The sequence below is a fragment of the Dromaius novaehollandiae genome, chromosome Z (assembly GCF_036370855.1).
Source record: "Dromaius novaehollandiae isolate bDroNov1 chromosome Z, bDroNov1.hap1, whole genome shotgun sequence".
Taxonomy (NCBI): domain Eukaryota; kingdom Metazoa; phylum Chordata; class Aves; order Casuariiformes; family Dromaiidae; genus Dromaius; species Dromaius novaehollandiae.
In genome coordinates, this window is record NC_088132.1 from 62146240 (window position 1) to 62158984 (window position 12745).

Consider the following 12745-nt stretch of genomic DNA (forward strand, 5'->3'; position numbering starts at 1 on the left):
TAAAGGGATGTTCTTCAAAAACTTGTTGGATAATGGAATGATTATTGCACAAAGGGGAAAAACTTCTTTTATTGCAGGCCTCCTTACCTAATAAGCTGAAACATTCCAAAATAGGATGCTGTAAACAGTAGCTTTACTGTTCCTGAATATGAAGCAGAAATTAAAACATTCAAGAATTTCAGTTTTCAAAGTCCTATGCCTCTCATAAGAATTTTAAAAGCAACCACAGGAAAGCAAAGATTCTTTGACAACTAAATAAGCAGTTCTGCTCAACAACCTCTTTCCAACCAGAAAAGATGTATTCATTTACCTAAACCATTTCAGCCAGACATTTTAGCAGAAAGATGAATGGAATTGTTTAATTTTCATGCCCTATGAATAAATTCCCTCATTTCTTAAACACTTGCCATTGTTGCCGACAGAATAAACCACTTCAACTGTTGTAAAATACCCATAAATCCAGTCTTTATGTACACATACCTCCAAAACCCACTTAACTCACTGCAATCCATTGAAAAGATTGTTACTTTTTGCCCACTGTTACCCTTTACTTCATTTGCTCTACTGCTTTTCTCCTTTCTCTTTTAAATACTACTCAAAATAATTAATTCTCAGTTATTACCTCTGCCATAAAGATGTAAGAAACAAAATTGTTTCTCCACTTTATTTTTGACCATTCCTTCTTTTTTTGGTTTTATTCCTATGGACTTGCTTACAGTGTCAGTTATCCTTGGATAAAGCATCAACAAATTAACACTCTAATTTCTCCTTCAGATAATTTAAGAATATGTTAAATCAAATCACACCAAGCCCACAATATATCTCGCCACTCTGAATTACTCTTTTTCAGCTTTATCACTTTTACTATTTTAACATCTATCTTCAATCCAACCAATACTGTAGGAAAATATTTCAGAGAACACTCCTCGATGTTTCTTGTTCCCAATGTCTATTTATTTTAGCTTTTTGATTAAAAGGCAGAACAGTTGCACTTGACAAAACATTCTCTTTTCGTAAAAATACTTATATTGATTATATTTTAGTTATTCCTCTAGAAGCAGGCAGATATGCTAGGAATTAGGAACTGTTCAAATTGAAGTGAACAAATTTTGAGGGTAACAGAAGACCATACTGAGACCCGAATGGATAATGGATACTATCCTAGCAGCATCATTCCACCCTAGGAATCTGTTTAAAACTTGCTGCATCAAACATATGTGCAACTATAGACTCCAAATAATAGTACCAGTAGAAAGGAATTGATGTTTTAGTTACAGAACTTGAATGCTTATGCTCCGAGTTCCTCACAAATGGGCAGAACATCAATTTATCCTGTTTTCCTCTCCTGGGATTCTGTAAGCAGTTGTGAAGCCAACAAAGAGATAGGTGAGCTCTAATTTCTGCCTCCTGAGGCCCCCTCCAACTTAAAATGGGAGAAAACAATGAATTGAAACTTTCTTTTCTGCTTCCTTATAATGAAGTAAACTGTCAGTGAATTGTCCATCAGAGATGCTATCTCATAGAAAAGTAGGACTCAGGACTACAGAAAAGTCAGTAAAACAGCAAGGGGGGAAAAATCATCATTTAAAATAACAAGTTTTCAATTACAATATATGCAAAAAATAAGATAATCCTGAATGTAAAACAATATCTGATTTCTTTGCACATTTTTATTTTTTGTATGTCTATTTTGGGAGTGGAATGTTTGACTTTGAATACAAGCTGGTCTTCTGCTCTATTTTTGCATTATCTTGCCTCACAGTTCCACCTGCCTGAATGAGAACTCTAATCCCAAGTTTCTGTGTTTCTTGTACATTTACATTTCTATCACCTCAGAGAACTGCATCTAAATACACCTGTATCTTAGGCTGGATAATGAACTGGTCACAATCAGACTGCTGTCCCAGCTCCTTCATTTGCTTCTCAATGACTGCAGCAACGCAAGTCATTCCTTTCAACAGGGGCACAGTATTACTGACTGACAGTGTCTTGCCCTCTGTGCAGCCAATTTTTGGTTTTCAATTTTTTTTTTTTCCTGAAGGTACCTGAGCAACTACCTTGTAGGGGGCAACTCACGGTATTTCACCCATATGTGAAGCAGCAAATCCCAACTCCAACTTTGGACATAAGGCATAAAACCAAACCAGAAAAAAAAAAAAAAATCACCTCATTTCATATTCTGGTAAACTTGGGGGGGGGGGGGGGGGAACCACACAACTGTCTTCCAAGTATGATCACCCTTATTGCACATATTTGCTACTGAGAGTTTAAAACTAATCCATAAACCTCAAATAAAGCATGCAAGCATCATTCATGAATATGTTCGACTTCCAGATACTTAATTAAATTATGCCTGTTAGACAGAAAACAATTTTATCAAAACCTTCACCCTAAATAGGAACTTCATTACCTCCTGGAATTTTTCAAAAGGCACATTCACGTTTTATATTTCAAGCATGAGGGTATGAATTTCTTATCATCTCTTCCATAGTACCATTCAAAGTTTTTTGGAAAAAAAGCTTTTAAATAACTTGAAAAAACTCTAGCAACTCCATTTAAGCAGTTGTTGCTATTACAACAGCGGCTCATGACAAATACAAAGATTGGTTCAATATGATGTCACAGTAAAAAGTCAAGTACACTACACAAAGAAATAGGATAGGGAGAGTATGTGCAGCCAGTATTCAGTAAAGACTGGAACCTTGGCTATGGAGCTAAGTTCTAGCAGTCATGCAGAAAGGCACCAAAAAGTGAAACTTGATCTCCTGATGCTTATTTAATCTAGTCTTTAATTATAAAAATCACCTAAATAGTTTTTTTTTTTTTTTTAAATAATCCACATACATATGCAGACTTCTTAATTAACTTTTATCTTGTTAGTCTGTTAAATATAGTTAAAAATTCAATTGTGTGATTATTTTTCCTTACTGCTAATGAACACTGAAAAGATAAACTAATATTTCAAAATTGTTAAAAGATATACTGTGAAGTTAAGATTTTTTTTTCTTGTTTGTATGAGCAAAGGGATGGATACTGGTTGACAGTGTACAAAGCCCAAAGAGCTTTGGATGGTTAGACATAGTTATTACATAGTTAATTATCTTTTCACATTTTAATTAGAAACATTCAAAATGAACTCTGATTATTAATATGCAAGTATTGCTTTAAAAATTATAGGATTGAATTATTTAAAACTGCACTTTCATCCAAATAATAAAAAGTAGAATAAAATAAACTTAATTCTGAACCAAGCTGAAAAATGGAATTGTACAGCTCCTAAAATTCATTTATCACAAATTAATTTTGCCTTTTTATTTTGTAATTCAAAGTGCGATTATCCTTTATATTTTGGCCAACTTAACTAAACTTCTCCATGTAGAATTTTTCTAGCTCACATCGTACTCTCCATTCTAAAATTAAATTAGAATTGAATTTTAGTTGGTTTTCTACCTATTCCAAGAGTACACTGATAGCCAAAGATTAAACCTATTTTAAGTCACTTTGATCTAAACACTCTCCTTGTTTTGTCTGAATGTTACTGTGTATTGAAGAATGTTGACACAACCTTTTTTCAATACGGTACGTATATCACAAGACATCTAATTTATACACATTCTCCATATAGTGCTCTAAGATTTTCTGAGGACAATACCATCTTTGCAATACAGTGATTGGCCACCTGTCTGTAAAGGTTAGGTGTGCTGTTACCAGGCCATGATACAATTAAAATAGTTGTTTTAGTTTGTTCTATTTTCATGCAGGTCTAAGACATCATTAACTTACTTTCTCTATCCATCTACAAAATAATCAAACACCATGAGTCTCAGGAACTCTTAATGCAAATCCACCAGTACAAAGAGGGCTTGGAGTAACTTATAATTCTTTTACCCAAGGACCACACCTTGGGATAACATGAAGTAAAGGAAGCATTGCAGAGAGGGTACTAAAACAGAGCATTAGGCGATATCTTTCAAGGTACTCTATACGGCTATGCTAGCTTGTCTTGGGACGACAATTAGGGGTTTTTTTTGAGAGTGAGTCTCTGTGTATCCATATACATTCCCTCAATACATATACACCCCATCTCCACAAACAGATAATTTAAACACATAACTTAAAACACCTCAGGCTCTAACAGCTAAATAAGACCTGTTTGTTTTGCTTTAGCTTTTTTTTTTTTTTAAACATGTTTTACCTTCATCGTACTTTAAAATATTACTCAAAACTGACAAAACTCTAGTACGTTATTTAGGATAAGAATGACAGAGCTGAATATCTGTGCATTAACATCATTTTGATTACACACTACCTTTAAAACTTGAACTTGACCTTCAGTAGTTATGTCCTTTAAGAGTTCACAAAATGACCGGCACAAGTCAGTGGCATACATCTAAAATCAAATGAAAAAATTATGTAAGTATATTTTAATTCTATGTATATGCATTTCAACACTCAACACATTAAGGATTACATATGTCAGAAGAGCCAGCTGTTCTTCAAAGATCACAGTTGCTGAAACTCATCTTTCCTGAACTGGTTAAATTTAATGAAAGGTTTTCTTTTCTTTTCTTTTTTTTTTTTTTTTTTTTTTTTTTTTTTTTTTTTAAGAAGTTATTCACTTTTTCAACAATTGATCTCAATGAATTTTGTAGGAAAGGCGGCTTGAGAACAAGATATAACAACTCTAGTTGATTTCTTCATAGAACTTCTGATCATAACTTGAATCCTGGTAGGATAATTAACAAAGTAGTAACTATCATTACCTTTCATAGGACCTTTTCAGGTATTAAAGTATTAAATCAATTCACAAAAATCTTAATTCTAAATAATAACTTATCTGAAATCTGATTTTACTGAACGCCCACTATATGCCATAAAGAGCTAACATCAGAAAAGTGTGCCTATATACACACAAATGTACGAATGAAAGCATGCCTGTTTCTAGGTATGTGATGTTTCCCAATATGAGGGGAAAAACATAGCTGGACAATAAGGAAGGAAGGAAGCTTTACACAATGGTAACGTACCTGTAAAAATTCAGATGATGATAAGAAAATATAAGCATTGATGATCTTAAAGCAGTTTTTGAGGTTTTCTGAACTCAGCTCTGGAAAAAAGAAATTACAATTAAGAATCTCATCAATAAATCAAAATACAACTGAAGTAATTCACTTCTAAATGCCTTTCTCCTCACATGGCTTGTAAGTGCCAGATGCCTACAAATAAAAGAAAAGTTATGCTCGGTTCAGTACCATTCAGGTTCTCTCTCACTGCCAGAGACAGTAACAGAAAAAATGGGGAAGATAACAGCTATCATGTCCTCAAATGGAGCACAAGAAATTCTGTATCACCTCAATAGCCAATGCTAATCAAGAAAAATCAAGTTTTGGGTGTATTAGAGTGCTAAGAACATATTAAACATGGAACACATGAAACATATTTAAGAGACTTCTAATTGCTGATAAATGATAAACCTCTTACAGTCTGTGCCAGTAAATGCTGACTAGTGAAAGGAAGACTGCAGTTCTGGTTGTCTGAGCTAGATGCCACATCAAACGGCATTGAGCTTTTGAACCAAAATGCACTGAGCTTTCAGCCATACCTTGAAGATTTCAAGCAAGGAAAGCATGCGGACTTAAGAGACTGATACATACAGGAGATAGCATAGAGCTGCAGTTTCAAGAAAAGAGAAAAAAGGCAAGTCCTCAGGCTGAAAGCTGAAACATTGTTAAGGGGAAAAGAAAAAGAAAAAAAAAAAAAGAAAAAAATCACCCTACATCAACTGTAAACAGCAAAACCAAAGGTTTCAAAGTCTCATATATTGTTTGACACTAGTGCAGAAAGCCAACAGCCCTCATTGTCTAAAAATGAAACAGAAACCCCAAAACCTCAAATTTTCTTAAAAGCAGTTTGGGACACAGACTATTCTTAGTAAAGTAAGTTAACATCTTCTCTACCACCTTTAAGTAACATTTCAATTAAAAAAAAATGGACTAACAACACAAAAGTATTTTAAGTTTTAAACAAAATTCCTCAACAGACTAAACAAACGGCAACAGCTGGCTAAGACTTCATAGGTGTTAACATGGTTAAATGAATGCAGTATACACCAAAATGTGTAAGTACTACTAGTCACAAGAAAAGACACAAAAAATTCTACAGAAAATATCCTGTGACAGAAACTATGATTAGTTTTTCATTATAACATCTGAAGAGTTCTGAGGAGTTTTAAGAGTTTGGTAATTTTTTTTATTGCATTGGAAAGAACATTAAGGCTTCTTGTTATCTGACGTGGCTACTGGATAGTCTTGAATTCATGAGTACTTTTGTATCACAGTACTTTGACAGGTGATGTCTTATTGTCACTTTTTTGGAATAGCTAAATATCTTGACTTGAAAAGTGATGGATTTCCACCTATCCATCCAATAACCTCATCAAAAGATTCCATTATATTTATATATTTTTTAATATATATCTCTCTATATATACATATATTAGCATTAGTAGCATATTACTAGTACTGTACGACTATTTTTTTGAAATTACTGAATTCTCCTTGGAGGTGTCCTGTTTTTTCTTACTAAATATAACTGTATTTTAAGTTCCAGATACTGACATAGTAGATGAAATGTTAAATAAACAATCAATAAATGACCAAAGGATTAAATAAACGTACCAAGCTTTCAATAACTGATACTTACCTATGTAATACAATTTGAGTAGCAGAATTACAATGAATAAGTTTTTTTTTTCCCCTGGCCTGAAATAAAGATAAAAAGCATCTAGGAAAATACAGAATTTCAACCACTCATCTGTGCATGATGCTCAGTGTTTACAGAAAGCACTTGTCTAGAAAGATATCCAGTCTTCAGCTGATTACTTTAGAAACCAATAACACAGTAATTCTCTTGCTGAGTTTTTTCTAAATCATACTCATCTTCCTTTTTTTTTTTCTTTTCTTTTTTTTTTTTTTTTCCTTTCTTTCTTTCTCCTTGTTTGAATTTGTTTGCCTGCTTTGGGTTTTGTTGGGGACCAGAGGAATTATTCCAGTTTCAGTAACCTGCTTATTGCCACCATTTTTACGAGTATAGCATAGGCACATTAAACCTGATACATCTTGAATCAGGTATCTCTTGATTTTGACTGTATTCCCAATCTGAAATTATATCAGCTTCAGCTGTCATTTTAAGCCTTAAATCTTGCTGCAGAAGTGCATCCATCTTCAGAGAACTAGTATGTTCCTTCATTTCACATTATTCAACCTGCTGCACTAAGAAACAGATGAAAACCTCTGCAAACCCTCTATGGAATAACAATATTTCAACAGAATTTAAACATTAACAGTGCTGATATGAAGACTAAAAATGAGGATTATGCTGTTAATTATGACTGTACATTAGTGAAAGTACCATGATCTCTGAAAGAATGTCAGTTATGCAAGCAAAATCAATTTTTCGTATCAAATTTAACACTCTACTGCTGTACATTTATGATCTAAGAACAGCATTGATTAATTTAAGATACAAATCAAATGATTTGGATGACACCTCTCACATTGAGTTCAACTGTACTAGTATCCTGCAATAGATAAGAAAAGCTCTTTCAGAGAGAGAAAAATACCTGAAAGGGAGAAATAATGTATATGACAATAAGAAAGAATCACCTCCAGCAGAGAAAGCATGAGAGAAAACAGCATAGAGATCTTCAAATTTCAGGTTTCTAAGGTATTACTGGTAGGCCAGGAAGCAATCAGATAAGCAAGGACTTGTGGAGTACACATCTTGGTAAGCACCTTAAGAGCACTTAAGAAAAAAAAAATTGTGTAATAGATGACATACATTCATTTGTAGTCATCTAAACATGCATTCATCAACAGAAGCACAAAACACTGCAGTGCCTTTCTAGGAACTGATATAAAGGGCACACTTTAAAAACTGCCAGAAATACTTAGGGCACAATCTCATTCAGTTTTATACCACTTTGCTGAAGAAAACATACTGTGCCCCCTTGCCCCCTGAAAAAAGTATCATAAATCAAGGGGGTATTTTTGTTTTTTTGTTTTTTTGTTTTTTTGTTTTTTTTACTTTGACAGTTAAGTGGAACTCCTAAATCAAATGGGAAATATTAGATGCTCAAACAGCATTTAAGGGTTCTGAATGACAACCTGGGAATCTATCGCTGTACACTTCTTCCTGAATTTTCTGGAAAAAGAAAAAAAAACTGTGTACAGTCTTACTAAAAAAAAAGTTTCGACCAAGTCCCCCATGACCTTGTCCACAAAGACAACTAATTCAATGCAAAAGCTACAACATAATGAATAACCAACAACCCCAAGCCTCTACAGCTACTTTCTGTAGTCCCTTAAACACAACCAATCCAATGTTATATAAATTGTTAGTACAAGTTTTATTTTTCCACAGTCCCTTTGGATTGGAGCTATCAAAGCTGCACTATGTCTATTTATGTGTACTGTTCAAATCCCACAGTACTTTGTCACCTATTGTATGAATGCATCTGAGTAGTTTCGTTGGTTCAAGGCTTTAAAATGCCTTTATCTCGTGGTGAAGAGCAGGAAGATAAAGTGTTTACAGACTTCTTCCTCTCTCAGTTTGATGACATTTCACCCCATCCATTTCCTCCCATTCAGCAGGACAGAGTCTGCTCTATGAGGTCCCCAGAAATCTCATCTATGAACTTCCCTCCCTCCCTTCCTCCAGCTCTTCTAGTTCAAATAGCACACTGTCTCTGAAGGCCATAACCATAACCTGCACATTAGAGCAATTGCAGCTAGTAAGAAGAAATTAAACTACAGGACACTTCTGTTCATCTCCTTCTACTGTACTTTCAACTAAAGCGTTTTCTCTATCTAGTTTCTTTTTCCCCCCCTGAAAGACATAAGCAAGGTAACCATCTATTCAGAACTTATCTTCACCTCAAGATCTGCCTTTTGGCTCCCACTCTGATAACTTCAGGTGGAACGAGAAACAGTGTGAGGCAGACCTTGCCAGGGACTAGTTTTACAGAAAGTTGAGTTTTCATTTACATTGTCTCAGAGAGTCAAGGCACACAGGACACCAGCGAAAAGATCTCAAAATCTAAATGGATTTCTGCATCTCAACCGTCAGGACAGGGTAGTTTGCTATGTCATAAGGGTGGGAAGAACAGGGGAAGACAGATTTGCTTTTAAATATGGGAAGTTTCAAATGAATGCTGCTACTCACATATTAGAGAAACTTCAGTATAGAGCTTAGATTGAATTACAGTCATCACTGATCAATATATATCTTTCTGAAAGGCACCACAGCTTAAACTGGGTTGTTGCATTGGATTTAGGTATAAGATCCCTTTTACAAGTATAGTGAATCAATAGTGCCTGAGGGGTATTGGATGGAAATACTATGTGGTGAATACAAGTGGTGAAGCAGTACCAGAAGACTGTATAAAGAAATTGCTCTATGATTATACATTGCAAAGGCTGCTGTCTGTTTTCTCCGTCCCACTCCACACTTGATAAAAGAAAAAAAAAAAATCTGTAAATTAACTATAAAAATTATAATCTGGGCTATCAGAATATTCAAAATCAACCTTCCACACTAAGAAAACAATAGTAAGTTCCACAACCCAAACCTACTCCTACCTACTCCTAGTGACAGAAATGATTTGAGATACGTGTTTGAAGCTTCCTCTTATGGAAGACACTGCCTAACTGTACTATTTACATTATCAACATCATTTCTTGCTCTATCAGTTCATTTCCCAGAACAATAAACACCCTTCTGTGAATTGTCTCTCCCCCCCCCGGAAGTATCGCAACTTTCAGTCTCTATTCAGAAAAATAACAAAATCGTTGCAAGTGTAGATTTCTTAATATCTCCACCTTTTGTTAGAAGAGCATGCAGAGATTTCAGATCATACCTATGACTGTGTGGAAAGCAATACCTGTGAGGGCAGGAGAGGACAGGGTGGGGATAAAATAGCAGTAACAACTGTAAGCAAACGACAAATACACATTCTGAATTTAACACGAGTGGCAGTGTGATGCAGCTATGAAAATCATAACCATTTATATAGTGCTAGCTTTTTGTAGCAAATCCATATCTATGCACCAACCCTTCCTCCTCTTTGTTCTGTGTTAGTAGCAGACAGAATGAAGACAAACAGTAAGTATTTCGTAGCTACAGAACTTATCAGGTAGATCTGGTCTCATATACTAAAACCACTGCAAAATGCTGCTTTCTCCAAGTTTATTCATTAGATCTAGTATACACAGAGAAACAAGAGGCCTCCTCTAGAGCCTACCCACTGTGATGCAATGATCTATTAACCCTAGGTCAGAAAAAAATGTGAAGTGCTGAAATTAATGACCAATTAAAATGCCAAAACTTCGGTAATTTTTATAAAAACTTCTTCAGAAAAAAACCATTTGCTGTAACTATTAGCTCCACAATCTACAAAAGCACAGATGGAACTTTCATTAAACAAAAAAATATAAGAAACAAGTTTTAATATTTTTATATTCTCATTAGTTACAAAACAAAAATTCACGTTTCCTAAGCACTGAATCTCAACCATCATCAGTAAGTTTATATTTTGTCAACAACTCAAGCAAAACTACAGCTTTCAATTTCAGTGCTGCTCAACTGATACATTTACAGAAAAGACATACTTAGGTAGCTGGAAAACATCTAACTTGTTAACTGAATAATGGAAAAGCTAACAATGGAGATTTCAGTTCTTCAGACTAGAAATCATCATTCTGGTTGTAAGCAGAATAAGCAAATATTCCATATAATCAACATCAGTAAACCCCAGCACACTTGGTGATAAAAATCTCAGGGACTTCTACAAAAACTAAACAGATTTCATGGGGCACCTGTGTATGAAATAAAGCAATTTTCCCCCTCCCCTCCTTTTTAAATAAGGTTAGAAAATGCACACACAATAGAGCTACGACATTTCTTAATTTAATTCTGCCAAAATATAGGTTTGCAGCTAAACAGCTTCGGTTAGCACTGCATTTTAATAGCATTAACATTGAGCATATGTATGGCGATTGCAAATTTTCCACATAGAGGTGCCTATAAATTTAAGAAAGAAAGTAATACTTTTTGTAGAGAAGATCATGGACACTAATCAATGAACTAAAACATTTGAATAAAACCTTGAAATCTACAGCAAAACCACCAGCAACCTCAATGAGTCCAAAATTAGAAGCTTTGTTTATAAACCAAAAACCAGTTCTACTTTGATAAAGTTTGTTTCATCTTCTGGGTAGAAAGCAGCTTCAGTTTGTTTTAAAAAATCATTACGGTAAGTACACAACAAATAAAGAAGATGGGAAAGCTGAACAAAAACCCTATTCTTGATTTCTGAATAGTAACAATTTTGCTAACCATTTAGTTCTTGCAGCTACAATAACGTTCCTTGAAGAACATGAACAACAATGGCCATTGAAAGAATATTGGAAATTTTGTTAGTAAAAGACTCACCGAGAAGGGCAGACATGTTCTGAAATATTCTCAGGAGCTCAGGTGTAAGACATGGACTATTCTCCAACGTTACTAACCTAAGAATAGATAAAGTGAAATTAGATGACCTACAAACAGAGCGTAATAATTTTGACAGATGTAAAGCACTGTAAACTCCTAGTAACAATGTATACAATCTTCAAAAAAGCAGTAACGACTGCTTGCCCCACATTTCAAATTACAACCTGACCGTTAGTATAGGCATAGGCCTTGGTAATGTAAGAAAACTAAAACATTTCCACACTACTAAAAACAATGTATCCTCAAAAATGCAGCAGTGGGAATGTTTAAGGATCCAACTTCAGCAACCAGGGCAGAACACAAATAAGGCTGGTAGAGAAGAATATTCAGTGTACAGGAACAAAACTTGGAGCATTTGAGACCTCCAAGGAGCTGTGGCAACCAAACAGCCATATGCTCAACACTGCTTGTATCAATTTAAAATTCCTGTGGTTTGAAAAACACTAATTATAAACCAAGTGCTTATGTTTAGAAAGCAACAAAAAACACACCACACAGAAAAATGCCACCACCACATTCCAGTTTGTTCTCAGAGCTTAGGTGTAGGATTATGGTATCTAAGTAATATTTTAGGCGATGTGAATTATCTCAACTGGCCTCCAGCTGCTTTTTGAGGAAGCAGATAGAGCCCTGCAAGTCCTGGCCTTGTCTGCCAGCTCCATCCTGATGCTCCAGGAAATCTTTTTTAAAAAAAAGCTTATATACACTCTTCTGCATAGGCATGTGAATAAATCCCTCAAGATCAGATCAAGAAACTATAAAAGTTCTGAACTGATACACAAGAAATGCCCCTAGCTTAAATTTCTTCAAGATCGCATACTTCAGAGTAGCTCCCCCACCACCAAAAGCCTTTTAAATCTTAGTTTTGCTTCAGATAAAACAGAGCATTTGCAGGCTAAGTATTTGTAATTCAAATGCCTATCTATAATCTAGATCAAAGGAATACCTCGCTATTTCAAAATGAAGTGAACATATACCTATTTGCAGGAAAGATGTACTGGATGTCTGAATAACTGTTTTTCCTTTTAGAGTTCAGCTGTACCACAAACATAAGCAAATTAACATCCTGATAGATGGATCACATTGCCACTCACTGTTTTAGTTCAGTCATCAGACAGTTTGCATTTTGGAAGATTACTTCTCCAGTATTTTATTGTGTCCAGCTCTGAGAATCAACGGATTATTGTGCTCCCAA

At 34.8% G+C, this 12745-nt stretch overlaps 1 protein-coding gene across 6 annotated transcripts in view; it reads right to left on the reverse strand.

Annotated features, from left to right (window-relative positions):
- The window catches only part of LOC112987042 (importin-11), a 107309-nt gene that overhangs the window by 44360 nt on the left and 50204 nt on the right, over nt 1-12745 (reverse strand). For all 6 annotated transcript variants that reach the window (XM_064502616.1, XM_064502619.1, XM_064502617.1 and 3 more), the window contains 3 exons: nt 11491-11567; nt 5028-5107; nt 4310-4390 (listed from right to left, as the gene is read on the reverse strand). In XM_064502616.1, the coding sequence (XP_064358686.1) occupies nt 4310-4390; nt 5028-5107; nt 11491-11567 (238 nt within the window). The remainder of the gene's footprint in view (nt 1-4309; nt 4391-5027; nt 5108-11490; nt 11568-12745) is intronic.